This window comes from Amphibalanus amphitrite, unplaced genomic scaffold (assembly GCF_019059575.1).
Source record: "Amphibalanus amphitrite isolate SeventyFive unplaced genomic scaffold, NRLGWU_Aamphi_draft 000100F_arrow, whole genome shotgun sequence".
Lineage (NCBI taxonomy): Eukaryota > Metazoa > Arthropoda > Thecostraca > Balanomorpha > Balanidae > Amphibalanus > Amphibalanus amphitrite.
Genome location: NW_024881595.1, coordinates 154,784 through 180,182, shown reverse-complemented (window position 1 = coordinate 180,182; position 25,399 = coordinate 154,784). Strand labels below are relative to the sequence as shown.

Here is a 25,399-nt window from a genome sequence, read left to right as displayed (position 1 = left end):
GTCGCTACGTGGCCCAGGAGCCGAGTTAGAAGGGGGAGGGTGTTCAGACACCCCCTTCCCCCCGGCCCGGCGCGGAATCTCGGAGCACCGGCCCGGCGCGGGTTAATTACCGTGGTAATAACATCAAGGTCGATCCAGGATACAACACAAAAGGAAGTCCGAAGTAAATTACACATTTACAATAATCATCTCGGCCATACTCTGTCGATGGCGCAGTAAGATGACACCTATAAAATAAATTGGTATTTACGATGTTGATAGGAAAAGATGTACATACATAGTATGCTAAACGCATAACATGACGCACGTTTCAGATATAAATTGCCAGCTTGGCGCCTTCGTCCTTGAGGCTGCTAAACAAAGAGCCTGTTGCCTGTTGTGCGCTGCAGTGCCAGCTGTGTGTCTGTGTGACCTGTTGACCTGATCACCTGTATCCAATGAGCAGAAATAGCAGCTGTTTGGCGGCTGGTGTGAGCAGGGGCCTGGGAGGGGGGAATGGGGGCTGTCAACAAACACTGGCAGGGCTCCACGGGTGCGCTGCGGCTCGCCAAACAGCCAGTGGTGTCAGAGACCTCACCAGAGACGCACAGAGACAAGCACACGTCTCGTTGTGGTACTGTGACACAGATTCAGAGGATTTCTGGCTACCGAAGACCCGTTTAAAAACGATTTCGTGAAAACCAAGCTTTGGACGACAGACGCAAGCGTTGGCAGTGACAGATGTGCTCACTGCTCAATTTCGTCCATTTAAAGTCCGCTGCCAAGAAAACGGGCCCAGACTCATCGAGTGTAGTGTGAGAACAAGTTTCAGAAAATGATCGGGTGTACTCCGAAGACGTCCCCTGGCGCGGAGAAGGTGGAAGGGTCGGCGACTCCACAAGTGGACGGTGTGGATGGACAAGATGAAGTGGACAATGATGTGTGTGGAGAGCTAAACCCCAACTTTCGGCCGGACGGGAGACCTCGCTTCAGGTCAGTACATTCCGATCAGTACAGTACCGATCAGCCACTTCCCACGACAGATTAAATTTATTAAACAAACAGGTCGTAAGTAGGTGCTTAACAGTGTGGTTTATTTCAAGGCCGTGTATCCAATTTTAGTTTGCCAGCTCCCCCACCCGGTAGTGCCGCCGCTCAGCGGGCCGGGCCTGTTGCCACGATGGCACACGTGACTGTCCCCATCCTCAGTCGGCCCATACCTTGTCACGATCCGGCGACACCGGCCCGCCGGCCGTAAAAGCCTCTCTACAGCTAACCGGCTTAATGGCAGACTGCAGTTAGTTACTGCAGCGCGAAGGTCAGACTCGATCCGTCGGCGGCCGCGGCGCACTGCCTGTCGGGGCACCATTACCGGGCTCAGCCCTGGCGCGGCCGTCTCCCCATAGAATCCCACCCGCCCTGACGTCAGACCAGGTCAGAGGTCACTGTCGGCCACGTCAGAGGTCACGCTGGGAGCGGCGGTCGCCGGCTCGTCGGTGACCTGCGCATTGTCGGCCGGGCCAGCGCCGACCATTCGGTCCCCCCGACCCTGACCGGTGCTGGCCGGACGGTACCGACGGAGGGGCGTTTAACGTTCGCGGCTGGCGTCATCGGTACTGAACTGTCCATGAGCTCGACAGAGGAGGTGCCGGACGCTTAGATTCATTATGGCTAGGGGTGGAGTTAATAAACATTCCTGGCGTATGATAAATCAGGAAGACGTATTCACTTTCGTGCGCTTCGCCAATCGATATAGGTATGTTATAGCGTGTCCTGCCTCCGTTGTATCTGATGTAAATTCTTGAATCTATAAGCAGATAATGATATGATTGAATAAAAAACTCAGATTTCTAAACGATACAAAACAACTTAAGAAATTATTTGGATTAATAATACCGAACTTTTAATAATAAAGCCGCTGAAAAATATTAAGGGATATTGGCTTTTGCAAGAGGACGGCTAAACTCTTCTTGATTTGGGTCGCTTGCTTCGGGTGTTGTTTTTGCACTTATTCATGTTGCTGCCGATTTGATAGCGAGAGATAAGCATAACGGTGAAGTTAAAGCAAGCCACCGGATAACACATGTTAAACACAAAACGTCTTTACATTTATTCAGACACCATGAGTAAAAGCGTCTAATACTCTGTATTAGTCAGATAACAGATAAGCTAGGTACATAACAGCGGATTATTGTAATACTGCAATGCTTGCAGTTAATTTTATGACACCTTACCATACTTATGTATAGTTTTTATGCATTGAAAAGGCATTGTGGCGTCAACAGGTTAGATCAACTTCAAAGTAAGATTACCTTGGGTAAGCCTATGAATAACGCACGGTGCTATTTCTAGTTCACTATTACATGCTGATAGTTTTAGGCATACTATATGCGACCTTACTTTGTTTGCATATTTCTACATGATTTAACAAAATGGGAAATAACAAAATATTGTTATTTCACACCTTTCTATGTACGTGATTGGGAACTTTGCAGGATTGTGACAAAGCCCTCCTCTAACCTTTAAACGAGCGAGGCTGGGCGAAAGTGTACTCATTCATCTGTGACGATGACTGAATGTGACTCCTATCATCTGCAGACGAGTCGAGCAGCATGTGCAGCTTGCAATGTGAAGGTGTCGCATAAAAAAACTTTTTACGGTTATATAAGCAAATTGTAACCGTGAATATTAGTCAACATTTCATCATAATAGAGTATTTGTAATGATGCTGTGCATTGTGCAACCAAATAGTACCCAAAGCTAAATTACTTCTTGCAATGACTACTATACAAAACATAAGATCGCTTAGATAGCCACCCCAAGCTCAGAAATGGTCCATAAAAACTGTCAAGCTGCCGGAAAGTGTAATCTGAAACCGGCTGGTGCAGGAGCTCCCAGACTCAGCTAGCCAAATGTGGATTTAAAAATTTCATACAGCGTTCGATATTTTCAGTACAGTAGCTTTGGAACGCGGAAAGACGCAAGACAGAAACCTGAGTCACTAAGTTTTCTTATTAGCTGTCGCATATCATGAGTCATGATTAATTTATGGTGCCTGGGATCAGTAAAGGTTACAGTGATAGTTTACAAAACAATAAACATACGGTGGGGTCATTGATTATTTGATGAGAGAGGTGAAATGAGAGGTGAAAGCGAAAGATAGTGACAATAGTTAGGTACCTGCTGCAAGCCCCGGTAAAATACCACCAGGTGGTTGACATGTAGTCCTGAGAATGTAGGTATTTGAACGATCAATATTTAAGGTTATTTTCAATTAAATCCTGAATACCAGATGAAACGTAGCATAATGTGTAGGAATAAGGGCTAAATTTCCCCTCTGCACGTTGACAAAACCAACGTCATGTTCTTCAGCGTAAAGTTTATTCTGACCAATGGAGTGCGTACAATATTGTAGTGACTTAACCAGCCAAGTTTTTTTGTGATGATCCAAGGTGGCAGCCAGCTTGGACCCGTGCACCAACTGCGCCACAGCACATAATATATTCGCAATCTTGATCAGAAAGCCTAGCATGCCACCGGCCAGAGGTCGATAACAACAAAAGAGAGGCAGGTTTCATTACGAACTCAATCATCCACGTATCTCTTTTGTTCTCCCATGGCTCCCTCAAGGCCTGGTCGGGACGGTAGCTGTTTGTTCTAGACCTCTCACAGCTCTCCTTCCCGTGAACCGGTGACCCCTCTGGGGCAGGTAACATCGCTCACACACCACCTTACATCATGAAGGTGTGCCACTCCATTAGTCGGGCCCGCAAGGGGTCGCTTCCGTGGCCCCTCACCGCTGAGCGCGGCGGGATATCCCCAGGGTCGCCCTCCGCACGGCGGCGGCGTCGCCATCTCAGCCCGACCGGAAGGAAGCACCAGCGCCGCTCCGCCGCGCCGCCGACCTCTGACCTGACCTTGCACGGCTCCGGGCACGACCAATGGCGTCGTGGCCGGCCGTCATGCTGCGTCGTGCCGAGTCTGCCCGGCGCAGCGAAGGAGTCTGATCAGAGACGACCCAGGTAACGGGCAGGCGGCAGCAGACAGTGGTGCCCCCTCTCAGACGGAGCTTAACTCCGCGCCGCTGCCGTCGGCACAGTCTGAGGAGAGGAGAGGACGTCCGACCTTCCGAACCCCCGCTGCAGTCGTGAAGTGCAGCTCGAGCCAGGCGGAGGTCCCTCACCGCGGACGGAAAGGGAAAGTGTAAAGTGAGACGGACAGGACTGAGTGATACCATCCTGCTGCTCCAAGAAGTAAAGAATCATAATTACAGAATCTGGAAGGAAAGTGTCTCGTTCGTTGTGCTGAGGCCACTTCCCATCCAGTCCAGATTCTTCCGCCACGATGCCGATGCCTCTGAGTCCAGCGTGCCGGGCTCGTAGGCCTCTGAACGGTGCCAATGGTCACCCGGACACTCACATGAACCGCTCCATGAGTTACAGCGGACACTCATTGAGTGCCGCCGCCAAGGAGGGCGAGAACGGCACAGGAACAAACGGAACTCATCTGGGGCATGAGGAGCGACCTATGCATCGGTCAGCGAGCCAGAATGGAAGTGCCATGAATCTGCTGAAAAGTCGAAACGGAACATCGACAAATGGACATTCAAACGGCGACATGGTTCATGATAGCGAGAGTAAATTCCGACCAAAGACACCGCTAGCAGCAGTGTTTGCCGAGCACTTGTCACTCAGGTAGGTGTCAGCGAATGTAAGAGACAACAGGGCTGTGTCACTGCGGAGCATGTTTGCAAAAGATAATACAAATCAATTGACGTGTTTGAAGCTGCCTGAATAACTTTGTTTATAAACACAAGTATTTTAGTTCCACTGCACTGGCTTTCCCTCGCATGTGTGCGGCGTTTGACAGCTTCTAATGTGTGGGGGGGGGTCGGTTGGACCCCCCCCTTGCCGTTTGGCCCCTGATCGAGCTAGAGCTTCGCGGAAAAAACGAGCGTGTTGCCCGTGACGAGAGGAAGCCGATGATACCCAATTTTAAGGTCCTAGGTCATTGATTGACCTTCCAGGTCAGGTCAATGACCCAAAGTCGGGAAAATCGGGACCTGTTAGAAAGTCGTAAAGTGTGGCTGCTAAGGGGTTTTTCGGGGTGCTGATCACGAATATCGTGTTAGTTTTGATCACAGATGATGTCTTGAAGCATTTAGACCAGGTCGGGTCAGGTCAGGTCAGGTCAACCAGTAGGCGTCGTGACGGGTATTCGTAGTAGGGTAGACCGGGGCAAGTCGCCCCGCCGAGGTAAAACGCCTCACCGATGTTTCTCGGAACTGGCAGAGTTCTGGGGAAACATCATCTCTTCTATAAAACGTGCACTACATGATCATTATATGAGCAGACTGGAAAGAAATTGTGATGACTCTTTCGGGAGATATAGCCAAAAATGTGTTTTTTGAGTGATTTTTATGTTTTGTTGTCAGATTATGTATCATGGCGTTCTTTTATGGTCCACATCAGGTTAACGACTTTTATGTATTTTGAACAACTATTGTCTAACGCTTATCATGCCGGGTTGGTTCGTGTTAAATTATGTCTTGCTGGAGTGCAAGGCGTTGTTCTCTGACCGAACTACGTGATGGGGTAAAACGCCTCAGTAGGTCGCGGGGCAAAAAGCCCCTGGGGCGTTTTACCTCATGTGTTGTTCGGGCTACCCACTTTCTAATGTTCGGTAGCTGGCGAACGGTAAGTTTCTATGTCTTTATGTGTATTTTTCTCAGCAACTGGATGGCAAAGGAAGTATTTTGTTAACATTTGCATTGCAATAATTTATTATTTGGTCTTATGAGGTAGGTGAAAAACCTGCTCATACAATAGTGTCATAGCTGAACACCTGACAGGATGGAATGTGCTAACTTCAGTGCCGTGCCTCCAGAGGTCTAACGGACCTCTCACATAAGATTTAGCCAACTACCATGTTAAATCTTTAATCTAAAGTATAGGGCTACTTGCCCCAGGCCGTGGGGCGTTTTGCCCTGGGGTTGGGGCAAAATGCCCCATTTGCAGTTGCTTCACAAATCACTTCCTAGCTTGGAGTCCGATCATAAGTGAATGAATTTGAGCGGTGCAATTTAAAGTAAAATGTCCAAAGAACGCATTGAGCACAAATTTGGCCTTCCAGGTGATGTGGGACAAAATTTATGTAGCAAAATAAATTATCTGGGGCGTCTTGCCCCAGGCTACCCTACGTGTCAACCGCCTCTGACAGCTTCGTAACATGTTACGAAGTCACCAAAACTACTTCGTAAATGTTCAAATGGTTGCTAAATTCGAATTCAGCTCCAAAAACTAGCCTAGAAACATGTACAACTCGAAAAAGTGACCCGAGGTCACCCGAGGTCACCAAAGGTCAATGACCTGACCTGACCTTCAGGTGACCTTGACACACACGGCAGTAACATCAAATCACATGTTGGAACGTTTGAAACCACGAAAAGCTTGCAAACACGCGGCTAGTGCAAGCCGACATTACGCGAAATCGCGATTCCGGCCAAACATGGTCTCGGAAAAGAGGTCACAGGTCAAAGGTCATTTGGGTCAGGGTCATGAAATTTTAAGGGTAGGTGTAAAATTGATCAATGCGAAGGTACTGAAAGTTTCGTCGCGATCGGCCGCTTTTTACGCGAGTTATTCGCGAAAAACCATGGGGGGGGGTCCATCCGACCCCCCCCCCCTACACATGCGAGGGTTAACTATGTTACTTTCTAGCCAGTAGCAATCCATTTAATCGTAGATTTATATTGACGCGGATAGATGACTTCCTGCAGCTACAAATCAGTGACGCGTGTATTTGTGGTCTGTATGGTAACTACTAACTAGTGTATTTGGGAAAGTTTGCATGACTGCACTCCTGATTGCTAGTAGTTAATTTAAAAAGTCAATAATGCATATATGCTAAAATTGTTGTCTTTTGCAATGTCAATTGCCAAAAAAAAAAAATAACCGGGCTTCCGTTCCGACAGCATTGTCATTAGACAGGCTAGTGACAAAGTTGTCGAAACCTGACACATAAACCATTTTACTTCTCTCAGATCATAAAAAATGTTTTACTATTAAGCATCTTCGTGCAAATATCATCAAACATATATTTATCACATTTCATAATCCTGACCGGCTGCGCACATGTCTCATGAAGAAAGGAAAACAAGCTCATGATCCAAGCTCATGATCATAAGATCATGAGCTTGTTGGGACGCCCTGACAGAATAATAGCCAATAAAGCAGCGAAAGCAATGACGGTAAACTTGCCGGAGCCCGTATACTTAAAATGTCTCGGTATTGTATCCTATGTCATTATACGGGAGGCCAGTGCGCCTTAGCTAACACTCTATTTCTCTCGTTCTTTTCCAGACGGACGCGCTCGCTGAACGCCCCCAGCCCGATCCAGCAGTTCGGACCATGCGGACGCATCATGAAGAACTCGGCCATGGTCATGTGAGTACATGAGGCGCCGGTTCACCCCTGACCCCTCGGCACTGCCGCTGCAACCACCGGGTTCCCAACGGGACGGGACGGGATCAGGCCAAGTTCACCCTGGGAAGATGGCTTATGATGGTGCGATATGGGCTGTGGGGCTGGACGTAAATCTCTGCAGATATTTGGTGGTGATTTTGGTGCAAGCTATGATCAAACGTTTTAGCACTAAGTCGATTAAAAAGAAAAGCCGTGCGTACCCCACCAAAGTGGATATCCCACCATCTTTAGAAGTGTTTATGCTGAACAGAAATTCTAATTATAACATTTGGTAATTGTTCTTGAACACGCAAGGCAACAACGCCATCCCTGTAAAATCCCGATACATATAGATAAAACACGTTCCGTGCATCTTGATCACCTCAGGTAGGTACACTGAACTATTGCATCATATCGTGCCAGCTAGAACACATGTGCAAGACATTACCTGTATATGGAGCTTGTGTCGCCTGCACCCGGCCGTCCCTTGTCGTCGCTACCAGGCACAGCTTCGATGCCCAGGCAAACTATGGGCAAGGGCAATCGATGCATAGTGTCACCATACCCAGACACCCGTTGTCGCGATGGGTGGCGAAACGTTACGGGGTGTTAGGTAGGTATGGTGGTGCGACAGCCCACTCGATACATGTGGTAATTTTAATATTGCTCAAAATTCAAAACGTCATAGGTTGCCATCGATAAAAAATCTGTTTTTTCTTCTTAAATTTTGCACTAAATGTTTTATTTGAACGTTTGCCATTCGTCTTGCCAAACGTAAATTCATAGCACGTCTTGCATCCACACCATTTTGTCATCAATGACAAAAAAGTTACTCGTGGCATGTCTCCACGATATTAATCACTGGAACTGTATTGGGTCAACGACCTCCCCGCATTGTTCCTTCCCCACTTACTGTTGTTTGTTGACATTACTTTTAGTTCTGTAGCGGCCCATTCATACCTTCCATGACAATGCACTACAGCGTCTGCTTTGGACGATGAGGCTACCGCACACTTCTAATAATGCATGGCTGGACTTTCAATGAAACTTTACATGTTTGTAGCGTTTTCTAACTAGCGCAATGATTTTTTTTATAATGTCATCAATACAAAAATCAATACAAATCCACTATCATTCCGTTACGCGAATCAATAATATCTGCATCCCTTCAACAGGTGTGCGCACTGCGCATGCACCTATAGTCCTATAGCGTCCCGTCCGAATTACACCTGAAATGTCCTTCAAACCTCAGCTGAAGACAGTCTGAGTCTGTAACCTATTTGTTGGTAACAGGAGTTTAGAAGAGTTCGTAGTTCATCGTGTTTACTACATTATGTATTCCTTGTTCGCTAGATTCTCAAAAACTCGTCATGTTTCGGCGAACACATTTTTTATGGCGACCTTGCCATTCACCGTGGCCGGTAACACGCGCTGGCTGGACCACCCCCGTTCCCAGAAGCGCCAATATCGAGCGGGCTCGGTGCTACCGTACCGTTGCACCACCTTGCCGCGTGCGGGGACCTTTGTGCATTCATTGGCCATCGTCTCCGCATATGGAGCTACATATCGTGAACGTGGGAACCGAAGACCAGAGCGACTTTTTGCAAAATGAGGGCATCCATGTAGATGCAAAAGCAATCTCATAATGTTCGAGTAACAAACTATAATAGTGATACGTTTCAAAAGTGCCTATTTATCAGAGTGTATGGCCACTAACCATTCTATCAATTAAACATTGGAAAACTGCATATATGTTACACACAATTTATTACGGATTGGATTACCAAGCATAATGTCTTCCCCGGCTGTAGTATCACCGCTTGTGAACATCACTCGTGCCCCCTCTATCCGGTCTCGTAAACCCGCTATCCTACCCGGCAGCCCGAGCCTGAATAGTTCCTCCTCGATTCCAATCACCGTGTGCACGGCGAGCCCGCCCCCCCCCCCCCCCTCCAGCACAGCCGGTAAATCTCGGTCAAATGGGTCAGGGTCAGAATGGCACGGGATCACCCGCAAACGAGCCGACGAGGTGGCGGTTGTCAGAGAGATTGATGCTCCATTATATCCGACGGAAGGTCAGTTCTCAGAGTCGGTCACGATGGGTGCAGGAAGATAAAGAACAGGTGCATCACCTGTGCAGAGCACCGTCAAAAGGAAGAGTTATGGTTGTATAACGAAGTGGGTGCTGACTGCTGAATGTTTGATGGAGGATTATGTCAGTCTTGCGAGGTTCGAGGTATTACAGATTCTGGCTCTGATGGAGTGGAATAAATTGAACAAGGCAGGCGGTATAATTCTGCCTATTACATTGGATCATTGCACTGCACTTCCACTTCGAATCTAAATGTTCTTGTATAATTCTGAAAAGTCTTTCTTACAAATGTCGAGCTTAAAGCCAAATTCATTCAAATTATATAACCCAACGGAAAATAATTCAAATTTACAAATGACAACCCGTATGAAACACTTTTCCAGAATTGCCCCCATCGAACGAAGAGACACAATCTCCGCCCATTCCGATCGACCTACACAAATCATTGACTGCAGCCGGTCACCGTGGCACACACGATATATGTCCGTCGTGAGACGTGGACCCGGCATTTGTGATGGCGAGGGTCACCATGGGTCGATGGTTGGTCGGGGGGGGGGGGGGAGAGTCGGTACTGAGTCACATGCGCGCGACGATATAAGGGAGGTGGTGGCCAGTAGTGGTCAGTGGTAGCAGGTCAGTGTGGGGCGAAGAGGCGGCTGGTCAGGTCAAGGTGCCCTGACGGGGTCAGCTGAGGAACAGTTCACACAGACCGGCCGGAAACGAGGGGTGGAAAGAAGACAGAACGAAGAGCCACTCGCCTGTGCTTGGAAGAAATACAGACCAGAGAACTGAACGTCGGTCAAACGGCGTCGGAAGTCAAACCTAAACAAGCGATAACCACCACCGTGACTTCCTCTGGCACTGGTCATCAAGAAGCAATGCTGGTGCTCTCTGATCAGACTTCGGAGCTGCTGGACGGCGGCCCCACACCGCGCATCCCCGGCTCGACGAACGGCCTGACGTGCCCTGTCTCGCCCCGAGAGCTGACCGCATCCTGCCGGCGGCAGGCACTGCCGTGGAATGTCAGCTTCCGCAGGTAACGCAGCGGTGCTCGGCGGAAAAGGGTTAAAGCGCGTCCGGTCGTCGGATCATCTGAGTTTTAAATAGTAAGGTTGACGAAGAGGGGGTGAGCTGTTTCGCTTATTAGCATCTTTGTATTTTGAAGTGAATTGAATGAGAGAACGCTATTATTTTAAGTCTTCGCACTCATCCAGTATTCTGTAAACTGTGTCGAAATGCCTAAGTTTGTAGCAAAGGGTCCACAAGGTCACGTGATACTGTACGAAAAGCTTGAAACGTATTGCTACTGACTTGACAACAAAGCCTTACAATAAATCTGTTGCAACCATAGTATTATTGCATTTATATTCTGATATTCGAACAATAATGCATAAGAAGCAGAGTGGCACAAGAATGAGCGATGCATCCATATCATGCTCAATGCATGGGCATAATGATCTGGATGGATAAAAACGGTTGTTAAAAAAGCGCCATATCGTGGAGGTCAATCAGCCATCTGGCCTTTTCTGATGTTTGCTAATTTCATAGCGACCGGGAAAGACAAAAAATTATCTTCATAAATCATGATGGCAAACATCATACGCTAAATACGGCACCCAAGGCTGAGTGCAGTAATCAATTGCGTCACGACCTGACTCGGCTTCGGCTTCAGCGTTTGCCGTTTACGGCTCACATCAACAAAACACTGTCAAGGACAGGATATTGAGCTAGCGAGTGGTGAAAACATGACAAAATGGAACAACAACACGACCTACCGCATAATAACCACAATAATTTTCCCTGGAGATGCGGGAATCAAACAGCATTCGCAAAAATATTGTGCAAAAAGGTTGTATAACAACTGTTTTCTTTTTACAATCTATCCAGCACTGCTCGAGTCGGGGTGATGCATGACCTGGATGTATGAGTGTCCCAATCTCTAGGACAAACCTTACGACAGTTCGAGATTTTCCGTGGGATCGTCCAAATATAATTGAGACACTTAGAAGCGTTTGAGTGTTTCGACCTCTAGCCCTCTAGGTACAGCAAAATCTGAGGTTATCCCAATCTTTCCAGCAGGGCCTGAAAGTTCCCCCATCTTTCCAGCAGGGCCTGAAAGTTCTCCGATCTTTCCAGCAGGGTCTGAGAGCTCCTCAGCTTCCGGGGAGCAATTCTGGTCTGATCCCAGAGATCTTCGTCTTCCTCCGATCGGAGCTCAACGATTCATCATCGGTGGTGGTCCCACCCCGAATGCGAGCACGAACGGGCTGACGACCCTCAACGGTCACCAGAAGCCTCCATCAGCGCCAACCGAACGCCTAGTCTCTGGTCCGAAGGATGACGCGGACAAGGAGGCGCCAACCACAGGATGTGGCTCGTTTTGTGCCTGTGTCCGCCTGCCACGTCTGCTGTCAGTATTCAGCAGGGGGAGGCGGAGGAGTGCCAGCGTCCACCCCACTCCTCAACCCGTCAACACTAGGCCGGCCGAGGGAGTCTCGAACGGGTTCGTCTCCCATGAGCTGACGGAGCCGCCGCGGCCGGCACTGCTGAGCATCCCCGCTGGCAGACGGGAAGGGGACAGCGGCTCAGAGAGGGACGGCGGCTCAGTGGCGAGGGACAGCGGCTCAGTGGCGAAGGACAGCGGCTCAGTGGCGAGGGACAGCGGCTCAGAGAGGGACAGCGGCTCAGTGGCAAGGGACAGCGGCGGCTCAGTGGCAAGGGACAACGGCGGCTCAGAGAGGGACAGCGGCGCGGTGGCGAGGGAAAGCGGCTCAGTGGCGAGGGACAGCGGCGGCTCAGTGGAGAGGGACAGCGACTCAGCGGAGACCCGCAGCTACAGAGCGGTAACGGGACCCGCGGCAGAGGGACGTCTCCAGCTGCCCTGGCTGCCTCCAGAGGAACAGCTGAGTACCAACCTCCAGCCGTCTGTGGTGGTGACCTGCACTGCACCGCACCGCACAGCAACGTGGCGATCGGTTGTACTTTCGGTGGACGGATGGATGGATGACTTTGGGAGTGAAAAATTTGATGATTTTTGTTTAGATGCGTTACTTCACCGGCATTATACGTTTACACTTATTTTCAGCCTTCTTTGATGATCATCTCAGTCGCTAAGAAACAAACGGAAAATTTAAGCGACGAAAGAATGCAAAACAAGATAGCCAATTTGTATCATAAATGATTAAGCGGAGCAAGGATATCCCCTGTTGAGCACCTTCTATCACAGTATGAAACTATCAAACAACATCCATTAATCTTTCTCGCAAATATATTTAAACGCATTCCTTGCCTGATTTCTTTTCCTTTTTCTTTTTTACTTGAAACATCACAATGTGTCGCATGTATCTGAATAATTTGGAATTTCGTTGCACCACAGCTGTTTGCTTATAAACTGTGCTGTTGTACTGTCTGCAACACAGTGGTTAACCCGCGACCTGGTGGGGGGGCTATTTTTTGCCCCCCCCCCCTCCAGACTTTTCGATATATCTCCAGAACCACTGCGCCGATCGTCACCAAACTTTCAGTACCCTCCCGGACATCAATTTTACACATTGTGACCAAAAATCTTTCCAAAGGCTATGATAGGTTGGCCGGAAATGACGTCAGAGTGACGTCATGTTCTGCCGTTTTCGACCCAAAAAAGGGTTTCGCGGGAAGAGCTGTCAGGCCTATAGCTTTGTGAATACAGAAAAATGATACAAACATAAAAGCTGTAGAATGGACAGGGCTACAAAACTGCTATCTCGGATTTTTGAAATTTTTGGATTTTGACCCCCAAAAATCAAAAAATAGATTTTTTGAATATAATAGCCAAAAAAATCCAAAAAGTTTTTTGAATTTCGAAAAAACCGGAATATATGTGGTAGTCCTTACCGTCTACTATCTACATACCAAATTTGAGATCGATACCTCTTTTTTTGGCTAAGTTATAGCGAAAAAACTGTTCAAAATTGATGACGTCAAATTTTCAAACTCAATTTTCAGCAATTCTAGACCTCGTAGCGCAAAACAAAGACCACCATTAGACTCCCCGTGATGAGCTGCATCGAATCAATACCCATTTTATGCAAAAATATCAACTTTGAAATTTGACCTTTTTTGACCTGACCTTGACCTGACCTCCACCAGAAAGTGACCTAAACCGTACCTGATGGTCTTATAACCAACACCATTGAGTTGGAAATGAAAAACTGGCCATAAAACATGCATCGCATAACCTTAGTAAAGTTGGGTTCATGTGGTGACCCTTGGTGACCTTTGGTGACCTGACCTGTGACCTGACCTGGTATGACCAGTGACCTCTAACAGCAACATATCTACTAGGCAACTGACGCCCTATCGCTGATTCCCGACAAAATGCGTTTTCCTCGGTGTTATAGCGCACTGCCGCACTCCCTAGAAGACCCGTGAACGGTGAAACATTTCATCTTTGACCTGACCTGTGACGTCATCGGTGACCCCGAGGTCAATAAAATTTGGTTTCCCTCGACAAATTTGACAGGCCTTTCGAACGCCGTTTGAATTTTTTGGATCCGTCCAGTAGTTTCGGAGATACGAGGGGGGGCAAAAAATAGCCCCCCCCCCACGAGGGGGGGCAAAAAATAGCCCCCCCCCAGCCCCCCCCCAGGTCGCGTTATAAACAGACCCCACCAGGGCGCGGGTTAAGAAAGTTGATGCGAGCACCTTGTGATTTTCATTGCAAAACGTGCGTGCGTGAAACTCACAACAGAACCATTATTCATTGCACAGTTCCGTAAGTTTCATCACTGTGAGGAACGATGAATGAATGCAAGCAAAAATGATTACGGAGCGAGCGAAGCGAGCGTAGTCTTTCCTTAGATTAACAGAAATTTCTGAGTATGAGCGGTTGGCCGGCCGGCCGTGCGGACGCTTTTGCGAGGCTTATATCTCAGCAACCACTTGACCGATTTACACGCGGTAATTTTTGTAGGGTAGCTTCATTCCTTCTACAAAGTATTGGACTGTTCCCGATGCATGTGGGTGACCCCTTATGCACGTGCCACGTGCAAAACGAAGAGGTGTCAGCTTTGTAATTGTTGCAATATCTCGGTAACTACTTGGCCGATTACGCTGAAAGTTGGCATGTAGGTAGGCATCCACTAGGCACTGCATATCCATGTGCCAGAGTTAGGGTGCTGCTGCACGTGCGCACGTGCAGGGGTCGTTTCCAGATCTCGAGAACGGCTGGACCAATAGCGCTCAAATTTGGTACACGGTTAGGGACCAGTTAGTAGGGTGCCGTGCACAAGTCAGTTGGGACCCATTTTGCACGTGCGCACGTGCAGGGTGCCGCTCCCAGATCTCGAGAACGGCTGGGCCGATTGTGCTCAAATTTGGCACATCGCTAGAAACCGGTCAGTAGGGTGCCGTGCACAAGTCAGTTGGAGGTACCCCCTCGAAATTTCGCACGTGCAAGACTCACCCCCTCGCTCGCTCCGTTAGTCGCCCCAAAAGGCGCTATACTGGTTAATAAAATATCATATGCATGATTATTGGCGAATGTAACGCTGAAAGTTATTTTCGTCTCCTCGTAGCACGTGTGTAACTATTTAAGCTTCTCCGAAGACTAAATAAGGATCGTCTCCAATCTCCGGGTGGGCAAGATACGATTATTGACTTCCTTGTGCGTGATCTAATAGTAGTCGCCCGTCAATCTAAATAAACCCGGTATCGATATCAGGCCCTCCCACTCACTCGCCTTCCCGTATATAGTCCGATATCGGTGCCGGGAGCGTATCGGAATTCGTCTACCGACATTAAAGTTAGACATCGATGTCCATTACGATGCCGGATTCTCAAGAATTGGGATAATCATTTGGGCATCGGAGTGTATAAAAGCAGGATCATTATGTAACAGTCGTGGGATTGCACGACAAAATCACGATTACTGTATTAACTATCAAATAAAGCAAAAGCAAGATAAGCTTAACGATAAAATCTACTTTGGCAGAGGTAACAATCCTGCTTACAGCAATCAGCTGCACATCGCCTTGCTGCGCGCCGAGATAGAATTGCGGTAGCTCGCATATTGCCCTTTCAACATATTTTAAGGTTCAACCGAATTGGAACTCCCGCCCAAGATGTATCCATTTGCTGACCGTTTCCCCTTGTTTTTGTTTCCCACAGGACAATCCAGGACCCTGCCAGCCAGCGTCTGACCTGGTACAAGGCGCCCATGGCCGTGCTGGTCATCAAGAAGGTCCGCGACCCCACCGTTCTGCCGCCCTTCATGCAGCTAGTCAACTGGCTAGCTGACGTGAGTGGCGAAAAGGAGCACCGTCGTATGTACCGTGGCAGACGGAGTCGGCTGTGTCAAACAATCACGAATTAGGACCATGCCAAATTGACGTCAGAATGATAGTGGTGATTACAAACTGGTTTTGGATTAGTAAGATAAGGTTTAAGTGCTGCTTGCGTAATGAAGGTTGAAAAATGACAAATAACGAAACTTAGCCTTCATGGGTCGACCGGTTTCTTGCAAACATGAACCCAACTCTTGGTCAGCTGTGTAATGACTGGTCTTTTTTACACACAGGAGAAGAAAATGATTGTGTTCGTGGAGAACTCGACGGTAGACGACCCGCTGCTCAAGAACAACCCTCAGTGGGCGGCCACCAGCCACCAGAAGGTTCAGACGTTCAGGGACGGACAGGATGACCTTACGGACAAGATCGACTTCATCATCTGTTTGGGCGGGGACGGCACACTGCTCTATGCCAGCTCACTGTTCCAGGTATTATGGGCCGAGAAAGCTGCTGGGATTGAAAAAAAAAAACTACCATAGATTACATGAATCATGTTTTCCATGATTCATGTTATCTATGACTGTTCTCATACCGCTGCAAAGCTTCAATAAGATTGTATGCTAAGGTCGTATGTCAGCAATGTCGCCTCTTGTCAATCCAAGCAATCCGCCACATATCATTTTATCGTTCTTACTCAGTCAACAATATACCGTCTTTTTTCAGCAATCTGTACCACCTGTGATGGCTTTCCATCTCGGATCTCTGGGATTCCTCACTCCGTTCAAGTTTGACAACTTCCAGGAGCAAGTCGACTCCGTTCTTGAGGGTAAGTCTCCCGCAAGAAAAAAAGAAGTAGTGGTCCACTTTCAATTTCAGCGAGCCAATTACAAAGATAATCATTTACATTGTTATTATATCTTACCTTAGAAACACAATGCTAGCTTAAGTTGGTGGGGCACAACGCTTATTGGTGGGGCAACATGGCAAGATGGTGGGGCAGTCGCCCCACCAACTGTAGGAAGCTCCGCCTCTGAACTTTCTACAAAATGAGCAGCTTTGAGGTGTCACATAATTATGGCAAAAATAATTACTGACCACCCTGACCTCTGACCTCCCCAGGTCACGCGGCTCTGACGCTGCGCTCCCGACTGCGCTGTATCATCCTACGGAAGGACTCGGACACACGCTCGGAGCCTCCCATCAACCTACTGGTGCTGAACGAGGTTGTGGTGGACCGCGGTCCGTCGCCGTACCTCAGCAACATCGACCTCTACCTGGACGGAAAGAAAATCACCTCCGTTCAGGGCGACGGTAAGGATATAATACGAGACTAAATAAAAATAAGGACTAAGGCGAAATTCCACGACTCCAATGTGTTATGCTTGTAAGTAGGCATTCTTATTTTTGTGGTTTTGCAGTGATGATAACATGCATGTCGAAGAAACACGGCAATGTATATACCGGCAATACCTATTACCTATGCCGTACATGGGTTCTTGAGTTTGCATAATGCCGGACTTGCTACCTGCCGGACAAGAATAATCCTTGGTCTGTTCACGTGACGCAGCGGCTGAAGAAAGATGGGAGGCTGAAAACTAGTGGAATACTTGTTGCTATGCACAGGCGATTATAAACCAGCTGGCAACTAGCAACAAAGAGTCACGTCAGATCCAAGCCTATACAACTCCGTCAGAGTAAGGGAAACGTGTCTGTGTCGTCATTGCCCGCTGCGGCATACCTACTAAATTATCGGCCCGGAATATTACAGAAAACTTGGGCGCGGCGCCCATAGAGATCTTATATACATAGAGATGACATGCACTTAAAATCGTGGCGATTCAGTGGGTCTTTTTAAGCAACTTATTTTCAGCCAGTAGCGTGCCAATATGGCTGAGGCATTGTTAGTCTGAAGAAATTATTACGTAGCGAGCGAAGCAAGCGTAGTCTTTCGTAGATTAACGGAAATTTCTGAGTATGAGCGGCCGGCCGGCCGTGGTTACGCTTTTGCGAGGCTTATATCTCAGCAACCACTTGACCGATTCACATTCGATGATTTTTCTAGAGTAGCTTCATTCCTTCTACCAAGTATTGGACTATTCTCGATGCATGTGGGTGACCGCTTATGCACGTGCCACGTGCAAAACGAAGAGGTGTCAGTTTTGCAATTGTTGCAATATCTTGGTAACTACTTGGCCGATTGCGCTGAAAGTTGGTGTGTAGGTACTAGGTAGGTAGGCACCCACTAGGCAATGCATATCCATGTGCCACAGTTGGGGTGCTGCTGCACGTGCGCACGTGCAGGGGTCGATTCCAGATCTCGAGAACGGCTGAACCGATTGTGCTGAAATTTGGTACATGGTTAGGGACCAGTTAGTAGGGTGCCGTGCAAAAGTCACTTGTGACCCATTTTGCACGTGCGCACGTGCAGGGTGCCGCTTCCAGATCTCGAGAACGGCTAGGCCGATTGCGCTCAAATTTGGCACATCGCTAGGGACCGGTTAGTAGGGTGCAGTGCACAAGTTAGTTGGAGGTGTCCCTTGCAAATTCGCTTGTCCAAGGCCCACCCTCTCGCTCGCTCCGTTGGTCGCCCCAAAAGGCGTTTTACTGGTTAAAAATATTGCTGTTCTTTCCTGGCTGATTTCATTCCTGAGGTAGGTAAGCAATGAAATTTGTAGCATGATTTCATTTTGTGTTTTTATTGAATTCCTTAAAAGCTCGCCTAAAAGCATTCTCTCACATTCAGGCTCTCATCAACCCGGCAGGCGGTGGACCTCCCGGCCACCTTCCGCGCGGTGGGGGGGGGGGCATTTTTTGCCCCCTCCCGTATCTCCGAAACTACTGGACGGATCCGTAACATTCAAACGATGTTTGATAGCCCTGTCAAATTTGTCGATGAAACTCCAATTTCATTGACCTCGGGGTCACCGATGACGTCACAGGTCAGGTCAAAGATAACATGTTTCGCGTACGTTAAAAATAGGGCGTACGTTGCCTAGTATATATGTTGCTATTAGAGGTCACTGATAATACCATGTCAGGTCACAGGTCAGGTCACCAAGGGTCAGCACATGAACCAACTTTAGTATTTACTAGGGTTGTGCGATGCATGTTTTATGGCCCCCCTGACATGGTCTCCCCCAAAAAAAGGTTACAGGTCTAAGGTCATTTGGGTCAGGTTCATGAAATTTTCAGGGTAGGTTCCTTGAGATTTGGTCAAGTTTGGCGCTTTCGGTCAACCGTCGTGAAAACGGCTGTTCTGAACCTTTCTGAGCACGGTGCAAGCTCAAATATACATATGTTGCATGTTCCCATTCAATGACACATTAACCCTCGCCGGACCTATTGGTTTTTTACATACGCGCCGGCCGGGGGGGGGGGGTTGGTACGATTTCCCTCGCCGTTTCGCCCCTGATGAAGCTAGAGCGTCGCGGAAAAAACAAACGTGTGCGCCGTTACAAGACGCAAGTACTGGTACCCGATTTTAAGGTCTCATGAGGTCAGGTCAAGTGACCAAGGACCAGGGTTCAGTTTTTCATAACTTCGCAAAAAAAAACGGTCGGAGAGCCGCGATTTTGGCATCATCGTGTTCGCCTCGCTCAGGCGCGTCGAATGGTATACTTTTTGTCCGGGTGAGGTCAACTTGAGGTGTTGACCTCGGGTCAAGGGCAGGTCAGATCCCCCAGATCACGAAGCTGGTTAACAGAGGTCATGTTACATATTACTCGAATCGGCAGGTCTTCCTGAGTTTATTGGTGGCTTTCCCGACTCGCTAACTCAATTTGATGGGGAGTTATTGATGAAAAACTCTAATGACCCAAGTATATAACTGCAATGAAAACCGTAAGCCTCATGCTAATAATTATGTTAAAAATAGGGCCAAGAAAATAAGACATGCTGGGCAAACTGACAAACTGACTTTTGTCAAACCGTCTTACGGTTTTCATTGCAGTTATATATGTAATCATGAGCCTCAAAGCCGCCCTTTCTTTAATCAATGACCCAAGTGACCATAAATGACGCCACGCAATGTCAACAATGCAAAAATGAAGCATCGGACCTTGCAAGGCGTGCAAGAAATCACGACTCCATGAGCTGGAGACAGTTTGAGATAGTTCTCGGCGCTAACATAGCAGTTTTCATTTTTCCCCATTGACGTATACCTAATGGTGAGGTCACGTGGCCGACCTGACCTCATGTGATTTTTAGGGAAAATCCGAGACATATGTACGAGTTGTGAGACCTCTGGATGATACAACATCCTGTTAAGTTTCATCTCCCTGTGAAAGTTCCTCTGGTACTGACGGCGTTGCGAAGTTGCGACATCTGAGGACTGTGCAGAGGTTCACATATGACGTCACAGGTCAGTGACCTGACCTGACCTGAAAATGCGGTTGGTGTCACAAGATGCGACTTGGATCAAAGGTCAGCTATGCCAAGTTTCAGCTCTCTATCGCCTGCGTGTTCGGAGCTATCGTGAAAAACCCTATAGGGAGGCGGCACCCGCCCCCCCCCCCCGTCGGACGGCGAGGGTTAATGATACATGCAGTACCTGATACGAGCATAAGGTTAAAACATGCCTAATATCATTTCAATAATAACGCACTTATATAATAACGCATAACAAAAAAGAAAAACTGTACTTAAAAATAAACGGATGTGAACACAATCTCCTTGACCGAATCCTTACAAAATGCAAGTCACGGGCCATGGCACCCCAGAAAACTTGCTTAAAAAGACCCACTGAATCGCCACGAAATCAAGTGCTTTAACATAGGCGTGTCATCTCTATGTATATAAGATCTCTATGGCGGCGCCGTCTTCACGCTTCATCAATTGAATGGAATTCATGTAATCGAGACGTTGAACGTGCAGTCACCAGCGTCCCAAATGCATGTGGGGATCCAATAGCCCGGACCAAATTGTAAGAAAGATGAGGACTACTCATAACTTCCTGAAAGTGTCCGAAGCGATGCGCGATGATTGCTTCCGCTGCACATCTAGGCTCATGGCGTAAAAAGCATATGAGCGGACCAGTCCGCCCTTGAACCTGTAGAGAGCAAATCAAGATGCATTTATCTTATGATTCACTTTCATTTTAATTTAGGTCTAGCTCATGCGATGAACTATTTGATTACTTTTCATGACAACCCTAGACAGTCTAGACAATCATCTCACAAAAGAAACCGCATCAGCTAAAGCCCAAGATTATGCCTTTGTTCAAATTACCCAACGTCTGAGCACAAAGTGAAAGCATGACAAAGACGAAGGGACAAACCCAAGAACAAATGAAAACACTCACCGGTATGCTGGCCCAGACATATCTCAACCAGATCCAACAGTCTGAGATTACATTAATCAGATTCGCGACTGTCCGTTGGCCACCTTGTCATATGGCCGGCGCTCATAATCCACTTGTTCGTTTTTCAATCCGAGCTATTCTTGGTAGCGTTGATAATATCATCTTATAAACAAGTATTGATCTCACTTATCTTATCCACAGTTCACGATCACGCCAGTCACAATCGCACTCGCGTTTATTCAATCGCGCGCACTCAAATGTTCGCACTCATGGCGGCTGCTTAGTAGTTGCGACTTCCAGGCGACTTCCGTTCTCGCCCGTCCGAGTATGTCGCCCCGGGGCATAGCCGCCAGGGGCGGCGTCAGGGGTGTGCGCCCGGGGGAGGCGCCAACACCCACTCATCAACGCCCATCAGGATATCAGCACTTTGACGGCTGACATATCCCCTCTTCTGCCAGGTCTGATCGTCAGTACGCCCACGGGTAGCACGGCGTATGCGGTGGCCGCCGGTGCCAGTATGATCCACCCGAGCGTGCCGGCCATCATGGTGACGCCCATCTGTCCGCACTCGCTCTCTTTCCGACCGATCGTCGTGCCCGCCGGCGTCGAGCTCAAGGTCAGTATGGGGGAGGGGTACGGAGTGTGGAAGGGGGAGGGTGTCAAGTGATTGGAGGGAGTTGCATGTTGTTCTATATACCCTGAGTTGTATTTGTGTTGAATAGGCATATAGGATTGACCGAAATATCCAATGAAAACGTTTCCGACTGAATGGATAGTGGATACGCGATACAGAGCGGGAATAACTGAGAACTTCTCTCAGCTGATGGCGTCCGCAAACTTAATTGAACCAACCAATTTATTGAGTTGTGTAATGTGACAATATTCACATAGGGATACGGTCCATTTGGAATGTTCTATGCTTTTCATGGCTGTTATTAAAGCAAAAGACAGAGTTGATGTCTGAATGAAGACGAGATATTTCCGCATTGGCATGAGCTGTCCGTTTGATCTAACTTTGATTTGGATTTGGTTGAATCATTTGATAACTTTGTGCCCATCAAAAACATACCTAAGTGTCTCGAGCTTCCCACATATGATCTCTCCATACCCTGACCTGACCCGCCGGCTGACCTCGGTCAGATAATGGTCAGCCAGGAGAGTCGTAACACTGCCTGGGTGTCCTTCGACGGTCGCCGCAGTGAGGAGCTGCTGAAGGGAGACAGGTGTGACCCATGATCACCCGAGCTGCTGTGAATAGCACGCACCTTGACCCCGGCTGTGAATAGCGCTGACCGCTGCCAGTCGCGCTGACCGCTGACATCTGACCGCTGACTGTTCGCTGTGTGCCGCAGATCTGCCTGAACCCTGACGCGCGCAACACGGCCTGGGCTTCGTTCGACGGCATGCACCATCAGGAGCTCAGAAAAGGCGATAGGTCGGTAGCTTCCCCCAAAAATTACTCTTCATTGCCCCCACATCCCTTTCTTGGGCTGAACAAAACTGGTTGAGGTGGTGGCTGCTTCGCACACAAGTTTCTTCGGCTGCACTAAACTTCCGTCATGATTTCATAAAAGGCACCAGCACTCTTCGGCTTTCTGCAAACAGTTCTTTATTTGATACTTATCTTTTCAACACTTAGGCACCCTCAGAAAATAACGATATCAACTTTTTTGTCTTTTATGGGTGTGAGAGGCCTGAGGCACATCAAACAGAGTCTTCATATTTCTCAATAATCCTAGATGAATATCTTCTGAGTGATCTTTCGAACGTCTCGACATACCTTTTCTGACTCCTGTGGTAGATCAGCACTTTTAATGCCACGCTTTGTTTGTGTCTGCTTATTTATAGCACTTGTCATTGCACTTAGCACAAGTTTGTATTTTGTCTCTTTACAAATAAAGAGGCTGCAACTGTGTTTTGGTTTCACGTTTGCTTATCTCATAACTGCATGCTGGTTCAATGTAGCCTGATGTTGTTTGTAGTTATTTGCTTTTGCATGTTTTGTGTTTCAGTAGTATAACTGAACAATCTTTGGATACGTACAAGATGCAGATCCAGCTTTTTTGCCAATATGGCATAATATAATATATAGTAATGATGGTATCAACAGACACTAGCATACGCCGATTCGAACTACACTTGTTTTTAACCGTAACAATGACCGCTGAGCGCCCTTACGACCCACACTCAACCCCTCCCATGCCCTGACAGTCTCTATTTCACCCCTCAGTCTGCGGGTGACGACGTCCGTGTTCCCGGTGCCCTCTATCTGTTCGTCCGACCAGATCACCGACTGGTTCGACTCCCTGGACGAGTGCCTGCGCTGGAACGACCGTAAGAAGCAGCGTCAGCTCGAGTCGGTCGACTACCCACCGCCGGGTCCCGAGTATAAACAGCATCAGAGCTAGGGCGGAGACTGCATCGCGGGGGACTGACGGGAGAGTGAGCTCGCGTGGGGGATTCGTGAGCCAGACGGGATCAGTTTGTGGAGCTGATGGTCCGTACTGTTGACCTGGGACCACTATGATCCGTTTCGAGGTCAGGCCGATCCTATTTCGGATCACGAGGTCGTGATCTTGAGGCACGCGATGCTGATTGTGTTTCACGAGATTCGTAATCGCGATTATCCGTCCACAAGGCTGCGGAGCCGGGGATCCGAGCCGCCCTCTCTAGCCCTGTTTCCATGACACTACGGACAGGATCGGATCGGCGAATCCGGATCGGCGAATCCGGATTAGCAGTGCCGTTTCCATGACCGATCCCTCCCGAAACGGGATTCGCACCGGGATTGGCCGATCCGGATCGGCTTCTCTAATCCGGGATTGGTAGACGTAACTGGCGCGCTGCGGCGATTTACTTCATAATTCCCTTCATAACGTTCTCAAGCTAATGCGAATCAAGCGGTAAGTTGTGTCTTTTCAGAGATCTGTGCCACCGTTTGTGCGCAGAGACTACCGACTGGGATTCAGCGACCACGCTGTCAGTGTCAAAGACTGTACGGCAGGCGGCGAGCCTGTACCCGGCCAGCGGCGAGACTGTACGGCCGGCGGCGAGGGTCCCCGCCGCGGCGGGTAGGGGAGACCGCGCGACCTTGGCGCGTCCCTAGTGTCGTGCGGTGCCGCTCGGGGAGGGTGGACAATGGACATGGGTGTGCTGAGTGCTGAGTGTGTAGTGTCGTCTGTCGTCTCCTCTTGCGACCATGTAAGTTTCTGCCGTGCTTTGTAACAATTGGTTAAGAAAATTTATCCCAATTATTGCAGCAAATTCATTAGCCTGCAGACCAAAACTGGCGCCGAAACGTTCAGTTCAAAATGGCGGCGGCGCCGCCTGCCGCCAAGGGAATAGTGCTGCCATATGCTGCCAAAGTGGGATCGGCCTCTCTAATCTTCTTTTTGAATCCGGATTACCCGATCCGATCCTCCAACGCGAAATGTGCCGTTTCCATGGTCGTTTGAATCCGGATTCGGAGCTAATCCGGATTCAGAAGTGTCATGGAAACGGGGCTTCTGTATAAAGTCTGTGCGGGAATGTTAGAGGGCGCCTCTGTCCTTGTCATCTACGCCACGGTGTAGACGTGAGCTCTTCAGACTCAACTGAGCTCTCGGTTAATTGAGTACGTTCGCAGAGTTTGAGATGACGATGAACCGGAGCTGCACTCTATATATGACATAGACTCGTTAAGTGGTGAGGGTGGCGCGGTACGGTACAGTGCGCTATGGATGCTTCTCAAGTGGTGTTCTTTTTCCTAAACCCGTGCCTCGGGCGGCCAACATTGTGCCTTGTAATCCGTATGATGTATATTTTTACAGTATATATTACAAGTATTTTAGATGATGACCAGGCGCAATACTACTGAACATTCACTTTTATGTTTCAGACATTGAAAACGGAACTTTCGCTTTTCAGTCTAAACTTTAATTTTTCCGTAGCCAAACTTAGCCCTATGATATGCATTTCTATCAATTGAAATGTTTCTTATTTTTTAAAAGCAATGGATTTATGATTTATTATTTTGCTGTGCAAAAAGTCACATGTTTTCTTCTGTTCATTATTTGCAAAAGTTAATATTTAACTAAAATAATTATCACTAATTTATAGTCTCTTGTTCCTGTATATATAGCAATATTTTCTGGTTGATCGTGAACAATGTTTATATTGACAAGAATCCCAATATATTTAGTTTCTAAATGCTGACGAGAGCTGCTTGTGAGATCAACAGCGTACCGTGTCGATTGTCGAATGACTGCGGGAAAGTGGTGCCTTCTTACAACGATGGACCGTAAAATATGGCCTGTTCATT

At 48.1% G+C, this 25,399-nt stretch overlaps 1 protein-coding gene across 3 annotated transcripts in view; it reads left to right on the top strand.

The window, feature by feature from the left end:
• LOC122380515 (NAD kinase-like) overlaps positions 1-23,782 on the top strand; it is a 37,734-nt gene extending 13,952 nt beyond the window's left edge. The window contains exons 1-9 of one of the 3 annotated variants that reach the window (XM_043363713.1): positions 595-972; positions 7,341-7,424; positions 15,682-15,811; positions 16,091-16,288; positions 16,524-16,626; positions 16,920-17,111; positions 21,558-21,715; positions 22,240-22,322; positions 23,330-23,782. In XM_043363713.1, coding sequence (XP_043219648.1) covers positions 815-972; positions 7,341-7,424; positions 15,682-15,811; positions 16,091-16,288; positions 16,524-16,626; positions 16,920-17,111; positions 21,558-21,715; positions 22,240-22,322; positions 23,330-23,507 — 1,284 coding nt within the window. In that variant the 5' untranslated portion in view covers positions 595-814 and the 3' untranslated portion in view covers positions 23,508-23,782. Of the gene's footprint in view, positions 1-594; positions 973-7,340; positions 7,425-15,681; positions 15,812-16,090; positions 16,289-16,523; positions 16,627-16,919; positions 17,112-21,557; positions 21,716-22,239; positions 22,323-22,451; positions 22,535-23,329 lie in introns of those variants that run through there. The other 2 variants (XM_043363712.1, XM_043363714.1) reach the window with 2 other exon arrangements.
• The last annotated feature ends 1,617 nt before the right edge of the window (positions 23,783-25,399 follow it).